Source organism: Patagioenas fasciata, chromosome 3 (assembly GCF_037038585.1).
Source record: "Patagioenas fasciata isolate bPatFas1 chromosome 3, bPatFas1.hap1, whole genome shotgun sequence".
Classification (NCBI taxonomy): domain Eukaryota; kingdom Metazoa; phylum Chordata; class Aves; order Columbiformes; family Columbidae; genus Patagioenas; species Patagioenas fasciata.
The window spans coordinates 124394066-124412945 of NC_092522.1; the positions used below are offsets into that span (position 1 = coordinate 124394066).

Here is an 18880-nt window from a genome sequence, read left to right on the forward strand (position 1 = left end):
ACCCATTGCCCCTTGTCCTGTCTCTGGTTGTCACCCAGAAGAGCCTGGCTCCATCCTCCTGACACTCCCCCTTTCCATATTGATCCCCATGAATGAGTCCCCCCTCAGTCTCCTCTTCTCCAGCTCCAGAGCCCCAGCTCCCTCAGCCTTTCCTCACATGGGAGATGCTCCACTCCCTTCAGCATCTTGGTGGCTGCGCTGGACTCTCTGCAGCAGTTCCCTGTCCTTCTGGAACTGAGGGGCCACAACTGGACACAAGATTCCAGGTGTGGTCTCCCCAGGGCAGAGCAGAGGGGCAGGAGAACCTCTCTGACCTACTGACCACCCCCTTCTAACCCACCCCAGGTACCATTGGCCTTCCTGGCCACAAGGGCCCAGTGCTGGCTCATGCTCACCCTGCTGTCCCCAGGACCCCCAGCTCCCTTTCCCCTACACTGCTCTCTAATAGCTCATTCCCCAACTCACACTGGAACCTGGGGTTGTTCCTGCCCACATTCAAGACTCTACACTTGCCCTTGTTCTATTTCATTACATTTTCCCTGCCCAACTCTCCAGCCTGTCCAGGTCTCTGGATGGCAGCACAGCTTCCAGTGTCAGCCACTCCTCTCTTAGGGACAAACGTACAAGTAGATGAGGGACGTGGGTTGAGAGGAGACACCCGAGGGATGTGAGGACATGAACAGTCCACAAATCCATGGTGGAGCTGAGGATACTCCAAGCGCTGTCCCTTGCCAGTATTTGGTTGATGTTGTCCACAATCCCTTCTCGCCGGGGCAGCGGTGGGATCTAGAGAATCACAGGATGGTTTTGTGTTTTCACGCAATTACAGCTTTTCGCAGTCCCCGCGTGTTCGGCTTCACCTAAAACAATCACAGCTCTAATCAAATAACCCCCTCCGGTCCTCTAACCACCTTTTTTGGGGCCGTGCCCCATGGAACAGCCAAGGGGTGATGATCTGCCCAAAGAACAACGTCACTCCTTGGCTAGAAACGCGTTGGAGGAGACCGTAGGTCTGATATTTGGGCTGCCAAAGCCCAGCTTTGCAGAGAGGCAGAATTTCCTCTCCTAATTAACATCTTTAGCAGACGAGCACAGTCTCTGTTTTCCCATCCTGAAGAAGACGTGTAAGAGTTGTAAGTGAGCAAGCCGGTAGCCAAACATCTTTTTCTTGAGGCTAAATTTGGGTTTATTTCTCAAAGCTCTTCACTCAGCCCAAGAAGAGTTCCCTGAGTGGTCTCCAACTGGATCTTGGACTTCTGCTGCAAAGGCTTAGCTGCTTGTTGCTTGAAAGAGCTGGGAGATAAAACAAATCCCCATTTAATTTAGCATTTACATCAGCCTAAGGGAAGTAACTTTCCTTTTTAAGCCTTGCCGGTGGTGTTATTTTATGGGAGAAATTTGTGGGGCGTACCTGGCAAAAGGCAGAGCTGCTAGAAAAATCAGTGCGTGTTTGAAGCTGCGAATGTTCCTTAAAATGCTGCTTCTGGGGTAAAAATGACCTTCCCTTAGTCAGCAGCGTGCGCTCCAAGCACTGCGTCAGTCTGGCTGGGGACGGTTCTGTCTCCTTGGCCAGCGCAGCTGCGAGGAAAGGAGCTGGATTGTGTCCCGGCTCCCCCTTCGCAGCGGGATGATGGACCGGGGACCGCGGCGTTGGCGTGGAAGGTTGGGATCTGCGTGGATATCAAGGAGGGAAGCGTTTAGCAGCATCCCGGGAGTCCTCGGGTGGGAAAAGCTCCTCGGGTGGTTTCCAGGGCAGAACCCTGGGCCAGGAGACAAGGTTGGACCAGTGGAGCAGCAGCATCTACCCGAAGCCTGGTGAGATGCGGAGGTAACAAATCTCACACAAATCTCTGCCTTTGGAGAGCGATGCTTTCAACCACGCGTTAAAAACCGCAGCCCGGTTAAGGTTTGACAAGGTGATATTTGATTTTCTCAGCATTGAGGAGGGAGAAAGCAAGGGGAAGCACACTGCGTGGTGGGACATCCCCTGGCTCCTTACACAAAGTTGGGCTCTCCACGTGGTGGAGCCACCAGTAGAATCAACACATGGACCAGGAGCACGAGATGACAGTGAGATGAGAGATGGAGGGCTGCTCGTCCTGGTGAGCCTCGGTTCCTCCTCAATTAGGGTCTCTGGGCACCGGTGGTTCCTGGCAGAGCTTGTGGGCAGCTGGAAGGTTCCCAGCTCAGATCCCTCTCGTATCTTCTGTAAGCATCATGGGTCAGGCCCGCCTTGGCAGCATCTTGGAGGGGTCTGAACACTTCCAGCTAGCAGCACGGTGACCAAAATCCAACTTCCACTGCAGCCGAGAGAAGGGATTCTGCTGAGGAAAAGCCTCTGGATGTTGGTGCTCAAGTCCTGCAGATGTGCTCCAGCTGTGGAGGCCACGCTCATCCTGGGAGCTGCCCCTGGCCCCAGCCTGTTCCCCCAATGGAGATCACAGTCGGGGCAAGGAGACAAAGCCTTTGGGCTGCAGATATTACAGGACAAAGAAATATATTTTAGCTACGATCAAGCCAGCAGAGATTTGCTTTGGGGGCTGCGAAGGCTCCCCAGCTGGCAGGTTTACGTGGGCTGAGGTCCTGGTCCTGATTAAGGAGCTGCTGGTGCTCAGATCTGAGTGTCCTGGGGAACAGAAGCTTCTTTCTTTAAATTCTCCCATTCCCCAAATCCTCCCCTCCGCCTTTGCCTCTTGATAAAGCGGGACGGCTGCAACGTCCCCTCCCCGTGTCCCAAGCGCTCTTGTGGCTCCTGCAGCCGACAGACACCTTGGGCTGGGTCCAGGTCTCCTCAAAGCAAGTCCAAGTTGCTGTTCTCACGTGTTCCTCTAATCCCCCAAGGTCAAACACGCCACCCGGGGCCGGTTCGGTGCCATCTGAGCTGCGCGAGGTTCCCAGGACATCTGTGCGGGCTGGGGACCTTTTAGAGCGGCGCGTGGAGAACACACCAGGGAGATGTTTGATGGGACCTCAAGCAGCGTTTGACACCATCTCTGCAAACAGCTGAATGTTTCCTCCACACCGCGTGCAGAATCAGAGTTTTCACCTTCAAAAATAACCAAAACCTGAAGGGTTGTGCTGGATAGAAAATGTTTGCAACATGAAACCAGCGTGACCAGGTGTCCCCTGTCACCTGCCCAGGACTCACCTGGAGCCCACCATGGGGGGAATGGATCTGCAAGCTGGGTTGGGCTGCAAAGCAGGATGTGCTGGAGGTTTATTCACTATATAAAAGTTATATTGTCCCCATGATCTCTTTATAAACCAACTTTTGGTCCGGCACGGGCTGAAGAGACGGTGCCAAGCTGAATTTCGCCTCCAGCTGCCGGGTAACGTGGAGCAGCAGCCTGTCCTCCCTTTCCTTTGCAAGAACGACGCCTGCGCAGCAACGTTGGCCTTGGCAAGCTCAAAACAGGGTTTGATACAAGCAGGGACCGTGGCTATGGAGTGAAACCAGCCCCGCTTTTCCCCCCTCCGTCTCTCCGCTCCCGCTCTGCAGTGTGAGAAACCCCAGCGCCAAGTCTTTTGGTTGCCCTGGATGAGGCCGCGTGTGTTGGCGGCAGCGGCCGCGCTGGGTTTGGCTCCAGTTCCGTGCTGTACATCTGGTCCTCATCTGGAGCTGAAAGGATAAACATGTCGGCTGCTCGGGAACCGCTGGCACGCTGGAGCCCTCGCCTTTGTGCCTCTCGGCGAGCGTGATGTGCCACGGCTCTCGTCGGCCTGTCAGACCCGGCAAATCCCATTGACTCCAATTAGTCACGTCATTGGAATGTGTCTCATTACATATTAATCTTCTTCCCAAAGAATATCCAGCGAGCTTTGCAGAAATCGTGGTTTTTTGCAGCTCAAACGTTCCCCTTTGCCTTCAGCTGCTTTGCTTCCAGCTGCTCCGTCCAAGCCTCCCCGCGTTCGTGCCGGCACAAGTTTTGCTCCGTCTCCCGCTTTCCTCCCCAAAACGCCTGCGGGAGCAAAGCAAAAGCACTCAAGTTTTCTTCCTAAAGAGCAAAAAAACCACTTTATGTGCTTCATTTTGTGGAGAGGCTCATCTTTAAAGCAGCTTTTGGCACAAGGCTTGAGGTTGACGGGCTCAAGCGGGACGAGGCCGCATCCCGCGGGTTCGGGTGCCGCAGCGGGTGGGAGCGCGTGGCTCGAGCATCTTCCCGCTCAACCTCCTCCCCGCTTTGTGAAACCGTAACGATCCCTCACGTTGCTCTCTCCGCAGCCAGTGCATCACCTCGCAGCTGGACGAGCTCCTGTGTCCCCCCACCACGCCGGAGGGGCGCAACGACGAGAAGGCTCTGCTGGAGCAGCTCGTCTCCTTCCTCAGCGGCAAAGACGAGACCGAGCTGGCCGAGCTGGACCGAGCTCTCGGCATCGACAAACTGGTCCAGGTAAAGAGGGAACCGCTCCCGGGGGTCACACACGGGGCTCCACGTGGGCGCGGAGGAGGATTCCCAACATCTGGCGGTGCCGGGAGGCCAGATGTGAGCAGGAACGCACGAGCGCGTCCGATTCGGAGGCGATACTTTAATACCACGCCGTTCTCTCCCACCCTCCCAGCCAAAAAAGCTGGAAAACAACCCCGGGAAATACAATATCCCGCTTGGCTTTTCAAACACCATTCCCCATGGGAACGGGCGGCCTGGTCAAGAGGCGGCCGAGCGGTTTTGTGGTGTATCGGGTGAGCTGGCAGGGTGTCCCGCGTCCCCGCCTCGCCACGGGGATTAGGGCACGGAGGAGCCTTCCAGCTGGAATCCCACAGCCTGGGATTCCTGAGCCGGGGCTGTGCCTCCTAATTATATATCGAATGGCCTCGCTGGTATGAAACCGCGCAGCCCTTACCGGCGAGATTGGCTTACAGTGCAGCTGCCCCTCCGTCTGGGCTTGAAATGCAGGGGGGAAAAATGACTTAGGTTTGGTTTTAGTGGTGCTGGGGCCCTGTTTTCTGCAGCTGAGCTCCGGTGGAGACTCCCAGTTTGCAGAGACCCGTGGGGACAGACGCTTCGGAAGGGGCCGAATGAATATTTAGATTGATAAATACCAAGGCATGGCAGGGGGAGACAGCGAGGGACGTGGAAAATGAGACAACGCAGGCAGATGGGTTGGGGTTTGTCATCGAGCGGTTTCTTTTTCCATGCCCCGTAGCACATGCAGGCTTTTTCCAAAACAACAGATTCGAAAGGTTGTTAATTTATGGGATGTCCTAAGAAAGAAACTTCTCAGAGCAAATCCCTCCGGCTGCTCCGGGCCTCATCCTGCATCATTTAAGCCTGGAGGTGGCAAATCTGTGGCTGCGCTACGGGGAGGTTTTATCTCTTTGCAAATCAGGGGTAGGAAATTCAGCCTCTCCGGTAGGAAGGACCAGAGATGCTCTTGGCAAAGATGCAGCTGCAGCAGCTCCGTGTTTTCAGGAGGGTTTTGCAGCCTCAGCTCCCTGCACCACTGCATTGAGATGCCCTCAGATGGCACCAAGCGTCCCCACGCCGATCCGGCGCTTCCCTTGCCGAGCACCACCTGATTTGGGGGGTTTATCTCATATTTGGACCCCGACCCAGCGTCGCTCCCGTGCATTAATGCGAATCTTGGGCTTTTTCCATGGTTTCAGCAGAACCTCAGCAATATTTTGAAATAGGTCCATGAAATATGGGCTCAAAATACATCTTTAGAGAAACAACACATCAGCATAAAGGCATCTTTGGGAAGAAAACGTGTTGGAGTCGGGGTGTGTTATTGGCAGGCGGGGTTCGCATCCCCTGGGCAGAGTGTGGGGATTTAGTCTGGTTTAACCAAACCCACCGTGCGACTACAGGTGGGATGAGGTGCTGGAGATACCTGCACCCAGTTTAACCAGGCTGGAAACGGGGAGATTTGGGGAGAGAAGAGTAAAAAAGCCCCATTTCAGCAGGTCTGGGCTTTCTGGCCGTCGCCGGCTGCTGTTTCATATCCTGCTATCTATATAAACTCCATCTTAATTTATCTTAAGCAATTTATTTCCCCCCACCCCACCTTAATTGATCCTAAGCAGTATATTTACCCCCATAACCATTCCCATATCCTCATCCCAGCCCTTTGGTGGGCACCATGTCCCCAGAGCTGTGGGATTTGAGGGTGGTTTGTGTGCATAGTTTCCTTTAACACAACTTTCTCATAGCCACTGGGACTCGGATTAAGGACCCTGGCTCCATAGTGTTATTTCTCCACCGTTTCGCAGCTCAAACACCACATTTCTGTGCCTGAGCCAAGCCAGACCAGTGCAGATCTTCTTACCGTGATTTGCTGGCGTGGAAATCATCCCCAGCTGTAATAAGGCTCCAATTTATAGGAGTGGTTGTTTTAGGTTGGTGCAAAAGTAATTGCAGTTTTGGACCGTTAATTTTAAGTCGTTATAACCATGCTCAAACACATCTTCATTAATCCAAATAAGAACCATTGCAATCAACACGTTTTTTGCCAATGAGAAATAAGTTTGTTTATTCCTGTAGCGTAAAAATCCGTGCTTGGGGATTCAATGAACACTTCAAAAGCATTTTCTGCATCCTGCTGGTTGTGGAAGTGTTTTCCCTGCAGAAAGTGGTCGAGATGCTTGAAGAGGTGCCGGTCGGTTGGTGAGAGCTCAGGTGAAGGTGGCAGACGAGGCAAAACTTCACAGCCCAAGTCATTCAACTTTTGCAGCGCTTGTTGTGCGACGCGCGGTCGGGCGGCGGCGTGGTGGAGAAGAATTGGGCCCTTTCTGGTGACCGATGCCGCTGCGGCGTTGCAGGTTTGGTGCATCCCATCCATTTGCTGAGCAGACTGCTCAGATGTGAGGGTTTTGCCGGGATTCAGAAAGCTGCGGTGGATCAGATGGTGAGCAGAGCACCGAACAGTGACCGTGACCTTCTTTTGGTGCAAGTTTGGCTTTGGGAAGTGCTTTGGAGGTTCTTCTTGGTCCAACCACTGAGCTGGTTGATGTATAAAACCCACTTTTCATTGCACGTCACAATCTGACTGAGAAATGGTTCATTGCTGCGTAAAAGAAGAGAAGCTGATGCTTCAAAACGATGGTTTCTTTGATTTTCAGTCAGCTCATGAGGCGTTCACTTATCGAGCTTCTTCACCTTTGCAATTTGCTTCAAATGGGAACAACCGTAGAACGGTGGACACTGAGTCTCCAGCAGCTTCTCCTGTAGCTGTAAGACGATCGGCTTCGATGGGTGCTCTCAATGGGTCGTTGTCACCTTCCCATGGTGGCCACCACGCTCCCCTTCAAGGCTCCTTTGGGAAGCCCCTCGAACCAGCGCTGCACCGTCTGTTCTCAGCAGTTCCTGGGCCAAATGCGCTGTTGGTGCTGCGAGTTCTCTGCAGCTTTACAACCCATTTTGGACTCGAATAAGGAAATCGCTCGGATTTGCTTTTTGCCTGACAGCATTTCCATAGCCTGAAATAAATCTAAAATAAACAGCAAGTAATAAGTCGGTAGCAAAAAAACATAGAAAGCGAGAAAAGCTCATTAAAATGATGCATGACGTAACCACATTGATTTAGGAATGTATTCCACTATCAAACGGGAAATTTCAATGATGCAAAAACCGCAATTACTTTTGCACCAACCCAATGCTATAGCTCAGGTCCTGTGTCCGAGGTGCTTTTGGGACAGACGGCGACTCTTCCTCCAGCTGAGCTCCCTCCAAAGCTGCGTAACAATAGGAAAGGAGAGAGAGAGAGAGCACAAACTATCTCCTGTGTTCAGGTTGATCCTCCAAGACTCAGGTTGGGTCCAGCTGGGCGTGCTGTTTGGAGACCAGATGAGCAGCTCGGCATAGCAAACCCTGCGGAGAAAGGCAGGGGAAGGCAGAGGAGGGCAGGGGAAGGCAGAGGAGGGCAGGGGAAGGCAGAGGAAGGCCGGGGAATGCATGAGAAGGTAGGGGAAGGCAAATGAAGGCAGGAGAAGGCAGGGGAAGGCAGCATCACCTGCCTCTCCCCTGCAGTCCCCCACCAGCCCAGAGAGAGGAGCCGTGAGCCCTTCTGAAAAGCCTGGCCTCGGTCTTTGCTCCCAAGCAAGCCAAAAGAAACCATTTCCATCTCCCCTGGGGTTTGCCAAGCCCTGGGGAGCGAGTATTTAATGCCCTCCTCCACATGGTGCTCATCCCAGGGGTGCGGGTTCCAGGCAGCAGCATCCTCACGAGTGAGCCGCCCGTGCCAGGCACATCCCCCCGTCCCCTCTGAGCGCTCCCAGGAGAAAACGGCTACCGGTGGGGCTCCAAAGTGATATATTTACCTCCCCCTTTTGCTTTCACCAGGGCGGCGGGCTGGAAGCCCTGACAGAACGGTTCCAACCCCAACAAGCCACCCCGCCGCTCATGATGGAGCAGAAACCCGGCATGTACCCCCAGCCTTACTCCTCCGCCTCTCCCACCGCCAACCTCCCCGGCGCCTTCCCCGGCATGGTGAGGCAGAAGCCGTCGTTCGGAGCCGTGCCGGTGCAGGTCCCTCCGCCCCGCGGCGCCTTCCCCACCACCATGGCCATGCAGCCCCGGCAGACGCTCAACAGGCCCCCGACGGCCCCCAACCAGCTGCGACTTCAGCTGCAGCAGCGGCTGCAGGGCCAGCAGCAGGTAATTCACAGAATCCATGCCAGAGTGTCAGGGGTTGAAGGGCCCTGGAAAGCTCATCCAGTGCAATCCCCCCATGGAGCAGGAACACCCAGCTGAAGTTCCACAGGAAGGGGTCCAGGCGGGTTTGAATGTCTGCAGAGAAGGAGACTCCACAACCTCCCTGGGCAGCCTGGGCCAGGCTCTGACACCCTCACCCCCAACAAGTTTCTTCTCAAATTTCAGTGGAACCTCCTGTGTTCCAGTTTGCACCCATTGCCCCTTGTCCTGTCACTGGTTGTCACCCAGAAGAGCCTGGCTCCATCCTCCTGACACTGCCCCTTTCCATATTGATCCCCAGGAATGAGTCCCCCCTCAGTCTCCTCTTCTCCAGCTCCAGAGCCCCAGCTCCCTCAGCCTTTCCTCACACGGGAGATGCTCCACTCCCTTCAGCATCTTGGTGGCTGCGCTGGACTCTCTGCAGCAGTTCCCTGTCCTTCTGGAGCTGAGGGGCCACAACTGGACACAAGATTCCAGGTGTGGTCTCCCCAGGGCAGAGCAGAGGGGCAGGAGAACCTCTCTGACCTACTGACCACCCCCTTCTAACCCACCCCAGGTCCCATTGGCCTTCCTGGCCACAAGGGCCCAGTGCTGGCTCATGCTCACCCTGCTGTCCCCAGGACCCCCAGCTCCCTTTCCCCTACACTGCTCAGTTCTTTCCCCCTCTGCATCCCCAGGGGTGGGGGGACCCTCAGTCTCGCCTGCAGCCCACACATCCCAATCGGAAGGGATGGGAAGCTTGTGAATCGGAGTTTTTAAGATGTCCCTGGGTTTTTTTGCTCCTCTCCAGCTGATCCATCAAAACCGGCAAGCGATCCTCAACCAGTTTGCAGCCAATTCCCCGGTGGGCATCAACATGCGGGCGGGGATGCAGCAGCAGATGACGCCGCAGGTAAGGGGGATGCGGCATGGAAAAGCATCATCAAATCATCAAATCCCAGGGTGGAAGGGACCACAGGGATCACCTGGCCACCCTTTCTTGGCAAAAGGCCGGTCTAGCCAAGCTGGCCCAGAACCCTGTCCAGCTGAACCTTAAAAATGTCCAATGTTGGGGAATCCACCACTTCCCTGGGAGATTATTCCAATGTTTGTGTCATGAAAAATTCCCCTCTTGTGTCTCAGTTTCCCTCCTGGGTCCAAATTAGGGGTTAATCCCTCCTGGTTAGCACAACCTGGTCTCTTTAATTAATGGGACAGGAAAATTCTCTGCATGCACTGATGCTACAAGACGAGCTGCTCTGGGTTGGGTTTTTTTGGCTTCAGCTTTAATTCCAGCTCCTCCACCTGCTTAAGGTATAAATACTTCGTTATTACTTAGACAAGGATGTGCTAACGCGTTTAATTGAGAAGGATCTTTAGGAAATAGATGCCATCCTTTAAATACCAGAATCTCTAGTCAATCTTCTTAACGATCCTGCAAATCCCTCAGGCCCTAAAGTTCTTGTTTGGCTTCTAATAAAGTGGATGAAACATCTGCTGGGTGTGAGGAGAAATCAGAAAGCGTAGCTGAGTTCTGGTGACTTTATCCCATTTTTTGGAGAGGCCTTTGCATTTTTGTGACGTCCCCAATGTGTCACGGGGAGCGTTAGTGAGGAAAAGGGACCGAACGGTTCCCGTTGTATTCTGATTTCAGCCGCTTTATCGGGCTTTTTAAGGTGATTAATTGCAACTCATCTGGCTCGGCCATATGGGGAACAAGCCCGTGGTGATGGCAAAATTGTGAGATATTTGGTTTTTAAACATTTTGCAACTGAAAGAGTCCAAGCCAGGGATCCTGGGCTCTGGCTCATGGGATCGTAGAATCATAGGATCATTTTGGTTGGAAGAGACGCTCGAGATCATTGAGTCCAACTATAACCCGACTCCAGCACTAAACCAGAATCATCCCGGTGAGGGCACAAGTGGGTCCCATGGAGGAGAGGGGCGGATGGGGCAGCCAGGTGACCCACAGTGTCTTTTCCCAGCATGGGGGATGCTCTGGCCCCTGCAGTTTTGCTGTTCGGCACATCCAGAGGCCAAACTTTCAATATCACCAACCTGCTCTGCCCTGCGGTGGCGCAAACAGCCCGATTTTGGGGTTTTTCCAGCTTTCCTCGCCGACCGAGGACGAGCGTCCTGAGCCAGGGAAGGGGAACACCCGCAGCCCTCCCGCCGGGATGTGGGGGGAATTCTGAGCTGTTTGCCAGAACCGGAGGGTAACGGTGCTAACTGGGGTGTCCCCCTCCTTCCCCACAGCCTCCCCTCAACGCCCAGATGCTGGCGCAGCGTCAGCGCGAGCTCTACAGCCAGCAGCACCGGCAGCGGCAGCTCATGCAGCAACGAGCCATCCTGATGAGACAGCAAAGCTTCGGAAACAACCTCCCCCCCTCCGCCGGGCTCCCGGTGCAGATCGGAGCCACTCGCCTGCCCCAAGCGCCCCCCCAGCAGTTCCCTTACCCTCCAAATTATGGTACGAGCCCAGGAAACCCTCCCACCTCCACCAGCCCCTTCTCGCCGTTGGCATCCAACCCCGAGGCCGCGCTGGCTAACCGCGGCAGCATGGTGAACAGGGGGATGATGGGCGCCGTCGGAGGACAGTTCGGCGCTGGGATGACCCCGCAGATGCAGCAGAACATCTTTCAGTATTCGGGATCGGGTACGTGGAGCAGTTGGTTGCACGGGAAAGGCGTCTGGTGGTGGGGAGGGAGGCGGGGGCAGAGCTGGGACCACCCAGGATGCTGAAAATACTCATCTGTCACCCCAGGATCATCCCCAACCATCTCACCCAGCCTGAGAACGGCTCTAGTCTCTGGTTTCCACCTCCCAAGGGGACGTTTTCTGGTTGAATCTCAAAAAAAAACCAAAAAAGATCATAGAATCATCGAACCACAGGATGGTTTGGGTTGAAGGGACCTTCAAAACTCCCCCAGTCCCCCTGCCATGAGCAGGGACATCTTCACCAGCTCAGGTTGCTCAGCGCCCCGTCCAGCCTGGCCTGGGATGTCTCCAGGGATGGTTCAGCCACCACCTCTCTGCCCAACCTGGGCCAGGCTCTCACCATGGTCTGAAGATATCATCTACATAAATAATTCCCTCTTTCCTTGCAAACTGAACTGCGAGGCAGTGCTCTAAATTGCGCGTCCTTAAAAACACCTGCTCTGAAAACGGCCAAGGCTGAGATGGCTGGAACGAGCTGCAGGCAGCTCGCGCCGCTCATGTGGGCACCGAGCTCATAGGAGACGGGTGAGCCCTCACAGAGTTCGTGCAGACAGGTCAAGCATCATTGGACATCCCTATGAGTAGCAAAAATTACAGTGTGGCTGCAGTAGCCCTAGAGAAACCCTCTTTGGCATCATCATCACATCATTCCCCTGGTTGTTTTCTAGCCAGGTGTGAATCTAAAGAGGAACAGCTGCTGATGGAAAACACTTGAGGAGGGGGTTTCTCTGCTCCTTCATCCCTGAAATGTTGATATTTGAGCAATACGGCTGCTCAAAATGAAAACCAGAGAGCCCAAGACCAAAAGTCATAGTATAATTTTGGGTGGAAAAGATCCTCAGGCTCATTTAGTCCAACCATTCCCCCACCCCTGGCACTGCCCCATGTCCTGAGAACCCCATCTCTGTCTGTCCAGCCCTCCAGGGATGGTGACTCCAGCACTGCCCTGGGCAGCCTGTTCCAATGCCCCACAGCGGGAAGAAGCAGCCCCATGATTGCAGGGGAGGAGGAGGGAACGGGGGTTGCTGCGGGGGGGTCTCAGCACTGCTGACACTGTCTGTCCTCCCCAGGCATGGGTCAGCAAAGCGAACCCGCCTTTGCCCCGTCGCTCAGCCCCAGCAGCCCCTTGATGTCACCGCAGCTGCCACCATCGCAGAGCCCCATGCTGCAGCCGGCACCACCCACACCGGGCTACCAGTCACCGGACATGAAGACCTGGCAGCAAGGAGCCATGGGGAACAGCAAGTAAGATTGTGGTGGGGACAGCCTGGGTGACACGGGGACAGCCTGGGTGACACGGGTAGAATCACAGGATGTCAGGGGTTGGAAGGGCCCTGGAAAGCTCATCCAGTGCAATCCCCCCCAGAGCAGGAACACCCAGCTGAGGTTCCACAGGAAGGTGTCCAGGCGGGTTTGAATGTCTGCAGAGAAGGAGACTCCACAACCTCCCTGGGCAGCCTGGGCCAGGCTCTGACACCCTCACCGGGAAGAAATTTCTTCTCATATTTAAGTGGAACCTCCTGTGTTCCAGTTTGTACCCATTGCCCCTTGTCCTGTCACTGATTGTCACCCAGAAGAGCCTGGCTCCATCCTCCTGACACTGCCCCTTTCCATATTGATCCCCATGAATGAGTCCCCCCTCAGTCTCCTCTTCTCCAGCTCCAGAGCCCCAGCTCCCTCAGCCTTTCCTCACACGGGAGATGCTCCACTCCCTCCAGCATCTTGGTGGCTGCGCTGGACTCTCTGCAGCAGTTCCCTGTCCTTCTGGAGCTGAGGGGCCACAACTGGACACAAGATTCCAGGTGTGGTTTCCCCAGGGCAGAGCAGAGGGGCAGGAGAACCTCTCTCGACCTGGAAGGTGACACTGAGGTGATGGTCACCACCAGGTGTGTTGGCAGGGGCTGTGCTGCCTGTAGGTGACACCTGGCTGGGGACACGTGCCGAGCTCAGGCTGTGTCCTCCTTCGACGATGTCCTCCAGAAGTCACCATCAGCCCGTGTCCTCGTCATCACCTTGGTGCGAAGCCCACAGCATTTAAATGAATGAGCATGTGTTGAGTAAGACATGAAGCAGCTCTTTGGCTTCTAATTAAAGAAGTGGCTTAATTAGGTGTCACAAAAGCGGCCTAAGGAAACACAACAATAAACTGAGTCAAGACCAGAGGTCCCAGGTCACTGCGTGACCCTCTTAAAGTGTGTCCAGCTCTGACTCATGGAGGCGAATTGAAAAGTCACCAGACTTGTTGCCTTTTTAGGCATGAGTCAAGTTTGAGCTTCAGATCTCCAGAAATGGGGAAAAATAACCCAAAAAGCTCACCTGGGGGACGCCTCGGCTGTGTGCAGGTAGCTCAGCCGACCCGTCTTGGTCAAGCAGCGTGGAGCAGGTTACTGGGTGGGATGAAGTGGGATCCTTCACCTCGCCTGGCGCTGGGGAGTTGTCCTCCTGCCTGGAGCAGAGTGGGGACGGTCGGGTGTCGAGGAGGACACTGGAAGGACATGAAGGGGACAGCTCGCTGTCACACAGACCAGGGCTTTGCATCTGAGTGGCCCTTATTCCAGCCCAAAGCCCCATAACGATCCCACTCTCAGCACTGATGGTTCTCCTGCTCTACCCCACTGCACCAAGAGCCACCTCCCTTCCTCCCTGTCCCTCCTGCTGTCCCCAGGGACCTGTCAGGACCTGCTGCAGGAACCTGAGTAACGTTTATTTTTCCTCTTTCCCAGCGTTTTCAGCCAAGCGGGACAGAACCAGCCAGCACCCGCTCAGCAGGGCATGTACAACAACATGAGCATCACTGTCTCCATGGCGGGAGGAAACACCAACGTCCAGAACATGAACCCCATGGCTGGACAGATGCAGATGAACTCGCTGCAGATGCCCGGGATGAATTCCATGTGCTCGGAGCAGGTCAGTCCCTTCTCCCAGGACCATCACCAGCTCCCGAGGGATTCAGTGTCCTCTTCTCTTGGCCCTGGGGGTACCAGTGCCCAAAGGGGGACGCAGCAACAGTCCAACCACCTCCACATGGTGCCCTGGGGTGTCCCATGTTTCCTTGGGGAGTGCTGAGCATCTCCAGAACTTCCAGCCCTCATGGTGGGTCCGTTTGTAGCCACGTGTCCCCGGGGAGCTGTGAACGCTGGGGATGGGAAACAGGGAACGGGAACGGTTGGATACGAGGCCTTTCCATGAGATCCTCCCTGGCCAGATTGAGATGCCTCCAGCTTTTTTAGCTGCCAGGGTTTGTCTCGGTGCCGTGAAGCTCCTGGAGGACACGCTTGGCTCGTTGGTTTGGTGCAGGAGCATTGCAGGCCGGGGCTCACAGCCTCCCCGGGGAGAAGCCACAGGGCTCGGCAATGAGGGAGTGAGCTGGATGACATTTCACGCTCCCTGGGGGGGTGAGACACCCCCAGGACCAGCAGCAGCTCCAGGTCAAGGTGCAGGAGGTGGGGAGAAGGGTGAACAAGGTCCTCCTGGGGTCCCCCCAAAACCCTGCAGCTCACAGTGCAGGGAGGGCACTGGCAGTGCAGTCACCCCTCTATCCTCCCCAAATCCCCCCAAAACTCAGCTCAGGAAGGTGGCGATTATCCCTCCCATGTCCAGGAGCCCCGGCTGAGCCGGATTTTGCTTTTGCCAGGTAAACGACACGGCGCTGAGACCCGCAGGCCTTTACTGCAACCAGCTTTCCTCCACTGACCTTTTGAAAACAGAAGGAGATGGGGCGCAGGTCAGTAAGAAACCGCTAAGCACATCTCAGGTACCCCCAGGAGTTTAAACCCCCACCCCAAAAAGGCTGTACCGGGGTTTCCACCGGAGCTGGCCCCGTGTGGCAGGGTCAGGCTGAAGCCACCGGCGTTGGGTGACAGCCGACCCGCGGGGACATCGGTGCCGCTCACAAACCCTCTTTGCATCCAAACTCGCGCCGCTGCCGTCACCGTTTTCGCCGGTGTGGAAGAGCGGGGTGACGCCGCAGCCGAGCTGGAAAATCAAACTAAACGAGCGTTGGTGCTAAACACCCCTCGCCCCGGCGCGCTGTCACCCGGGAGGGTTTCTTTCCTAGGCTGGGCCGTCACTGGTGGCCCCCGTGTCACCGCGGGCTGTCACCGGCGAGGAAATGTGGCCGGGGGAGGCCGTGGGGATGGCGTCCGTCCCCGTCCCTCTGCGCAGCGCCGATGATGCCACCGCTTCGTCCCCGGCGTCGCCGTCCCCTTCCCCGCTCCGCAGAGCCCGCGGGGACGCGCCGGCAGCGCCGCCGACACACCAAAACTCTTTTTGAATTTCCACCAAACAGCCGCGCTGGACCTCGCTCACCACCGCAGCCACCCCACAAACCACCTTCCCCCAGGGGATGCCTTGAGGCTTTTTTTCCTCCCCCCCAAAAAACTCATTTTTTTTGATTAGTTTTAATTTTCGGACCCGAGCCGAATGAGTTGCAGCGGTTTTCTTTTTATAGGACAAGAAGACAGAAGAGTTCTTCTCTGGGGTGGCTCCAGACTAGAGGAAGTTCTCTAGTGAGTTCACGCTTCACGTAGTTCCCAGCTCCGCCGCCGCCGGCCCCTGCCCCGGCCCCGCTAAAATCCCCTCTTATCTCTTTTGTGTCCCAGCAGGTACAACAGGTTCAGGTCTTTGCCGACGTGCAGTGTACAGTGAATTTGGTAGGAGATCCCTACCTCAATCCGCCGGCTCCTCTGGGCACCCCGAAAAACGCCGCCGGGCCACCGCCCCCGCCGCCGGGCCAGCAGAAGAGTCTCCTTCAGCAGCTACTGACTGAATAAACCGCTTGGGTTTTTTTGGGTTGGTTTCTTCTTCTTTTTTTTTTGTTTTTTTTTTCGAGGAATGTGAAATTTAAATAAGAAGACGTACAGAGATATATAAATATATATATATTATATATTTTTCTGAGATTTTTGATATCTCAACCCGCAGCCATTCTTCAGCTCGTAGTGTTTGGAGCAAAAAGGGGTCTTGGTTTTTTTCCGGTTTATTGGGGGGAGGGTTGGGTTTTTTCCCTTTTTTTTTCCTTTTCCCCCTTTTTTCCTCCCCCACCTTTTCCCCTTTTTTCCTATTTCCCCACTCATTTCCCCCTTATTTCCTTTTCCTGCTTTTCCTTCCCCCTTTCCCCTCTGTTTTCCTTTTTCCTTCCTTTTTTCTCTCTCATTTCCTTTTGCTATTTTTCCTTTTCCCTCTTTTTTCCTTCCTTTCTCCCATCCTTTCCCCCTTTTGCTTTCCCCCCTTATTCTCCTTATTTATTCCTTCCCCATCCCCTCGTTTCTTTCTTCTTTCCTTCCCCCTTTTGCTTTTCGCCCTTATTTTCCTTATTTATTCCTTCCCTTTTCCCTCTTTTTTTTCTTCCTTCCTTCCCGCTTTTGCTTTTTCCCCCCTTATTTTAATTATTTATTCCTTCTCCTTTTTCCCTCTTGTTTCTTTCTTCTTTCCTTTCCCCCTTTTGCTTTTTTCCCCTTATTTTCGTTTCCTTCCTTCCTTCCTTCCTTCCTTCCTTCCTTCCTTCCTTCCTTCCTTCCTTCCTTTTCTTTTCCCCCTTATTTTCCTTTTCTTATTTTTCCTTCCCCTTTTCCCTCTTTTTTCTTTCCTTTTCCCTTTTGCTTTTTCCCCCTTATTTCCCTTTTCTTATTTATTTGTTCCCCCATTCCCTTTTTTCTTCCTTCCTTTCCACCTTTTTTATTTTCCCCCTTATTTTCCTTTTCTTATTTATTCCTTTTCCCTCTTTTTTCTTTCTTCTTTCCTTCCGCCTTTTGCTTTTCCCCCTTATTTCCCGTTTTCCCTTCCTTCCTTCCTTCCTTCCTTCCTTCCTTCCTTCCTTCCTTCCTTCCTTCCTTCCTTCCTTCCCTTATATTCCTTTTCTTATTATTCCTTCCCCTTTTCCCTCGTTTCTTTCTTCTTTCCTTCCGCCTTTCGCTTTTCCCCCTTATTTTCCTTATTTATTCCTTCCCCCATTCCCTTTTTTCCTTCCTTCCTTTCCACCCTTTTTTATTTTCCTTCCTTTCCCCCTTTTCTTCCCCCCTTCCCCTTTTCTTTCCCCCCTTTTTTTCCTCCTTCCTCTTCCTTTCCTCCCCTTTTCCCTTCCCCCCCCGTTTCCCTTTCCCCTTTACTTCCCGAAGCGCTGGAGCGGGCGCAGCGCCGAGGCAGGGACGGTCGCGCTTTCTCGAGCCAAACCCACAGATGATCCTTATTTTTGTAAACCACGCCGCTGGCTTGGCCAGGCGGAGGAAGCTTTCCCGGCCGGAGAGCGCGGCGGCGGCACCACGAGGAGGAGGAGGAGGAGGAGGAGGATGAAGACAAAAACCCATCTCAGTTTCAGCTGGATCTGTCACTGATCGCAGGGGCACCGAAGGGGATCGGCGCTGGATTTCTGCGGGGGGAAAAAGCCGTTTTTAATTCACGCTTCGCCAACAAAAAGGCAAAGAAACAAAGCCCTTCTCTCCCCTCCGCCCCCGCCCGCTTGTGCGTACAATCAGCTTTTTCTAGCAATCGTGAGTTTGTCGGTTTTAAAGAGAAAAACAGAGTATTTTGACCCACCATTTTTTCCATGTTTTATGCTGGTTTCAAGGCCTCCGAACGAACCGGGGAGGGGAGGGGGGGGGGTACAATGTGTATATGACAACAGGAGGAAGAAAATCATGCAAAAAGACAAAAAAAAAAGCTACAAAAAAGAACAGTTTGGGGGAAAAACTGCAATAATTTTTAGGGGGAAGGATGGGGGGAGGGCTCTGTCAATTATTGTAGATAAAATTTTCTGATTAAATATTAAATAAAATTAAGCAGTCGGTTCTTTCTGCTTCGATTGTGTTTAACAGCTGAGGTAGCTTAAACTATTTAAAATAATAATAATAATAATAAAAGAATAATAATAATTGAATTCTCTGTTGGGAGATAGCTTATTTTTTGTTTCCCCCTCAAGCCTGTCACTGTAAATAGCTCTGAGCTCTGTATAAATCTGTTTGCTTTTAAGCTGTGGGTCGCTTTTAATATTCGCTGCGGAGTTTATGGGGGGCGGAGGGTGGCTATGGGGGATTATTTCCCCTCTTCTCTAAAAATCGCGCTGGTATTGACATTTACAAGAGTTAAAGATGACCAAAAGAAGAGATAAAAAGGACCCGAGTTGCCAGCGAACGTTGGGTTGTTTCTCTACCCACGGCCCAAGTTCACGGCCACAAAAACCCGCTTTGTGTTCACCTGGAAAAGGAGAAATGTTGGGGGGTGAGAGCAGAATTAACAGCACAAACAGGACGGGGAGAGGCGGGACACCCGTGCTTCTCGCTGACAACGCGTTTTGTCTTAATTTAAAGTGATTTTGCCTCAAACATTTTTACTGTAAAGGAGGCGCGAGCTGGGCGGCGAGTCCCGATGCTGCCGTCTGCTGTTCGCGCGCAAATAAAGGCACAGACAAACCGGGCTCGCTGGAAAAAGCGACCCCAGCGCGACGGAAACGGGGGTGGAGGTGGGAGAGACGCCCCTAAAACGCACCTGAGATGCTTTTAAGTGTGGCGGAATGGGAAAAATCTGCCTGCGCTGGCATTAATACAACACGCAGCTGC

At 53.9% G+C, this 18880-nt stretch overlaps 1 protein-coding gene and 1 long non-coding RNA gene across 7 annotated transcripts in view; one reads left to right on the forward strand and one right to left on the reverse strand.

Moving 5' to 3' along the window:
• Window positions 1-18201, forward strand: part of NCOA1 (nuclear receptor coactivator 1) — a 186098-nt gene extending 167897 nt beyond the window's left edge. For 2 of the 6 annotated variants that reach the window (XM_071807177.1, XM_071807178.1), the window contains exons 15-22: window positions 4223-4391; window positions 8280-8594; window positions 9421-9522; window positions 10866-11265; window positions 12398-12572; window positions 14051-14234; window positions 14962-15051; window positions 15929-18201. In XM_071807177.1, coding sequence (XP_071663278.1) covers window positions 4223-4391; window positions 8280-8594; window positions 9421-9522; window positions 10866-11265; window positions 12398-12572; window positions 14051-14234; window positions 14962-15051; window positions 15929-16099 — 1606 coding nt within the window. In that variant the 3' untranslated portion in view covers window positions 16100-18201. Of the gene's footprint in view, window positions 1-4222; window positions 4392-8279; window positions 8595-9420; window positions 9523-10865; window positions 11266-12397; window positions 12573-14050; window positions 14235-14961; window positions 15052-15777; window positions 15836-15928 lie in introns of all 6 variants that reach the window. The other 4 variants (XM_065834700.2, XM_065834705.2, XM_065834706.2 and 1 more) reach the window with 4 other exon arrangements.
• LOC139827659 (uncharacterized) lies at window positions 1161-14054 on the reverse strand. The gene is made up of 3 exons (XR_011738571.1): window positions 13644-14054; window positions 7579-7808; window positions 1161-7428 (listed from the first exon to the last, which is right to left on the reverse strand). It is a non-coding gene; the product is annotated as an uncharacterized lncRNA (long non-coding RNA).
• Window positions 18202-18880: the final 679 nt, after the last annotated feature.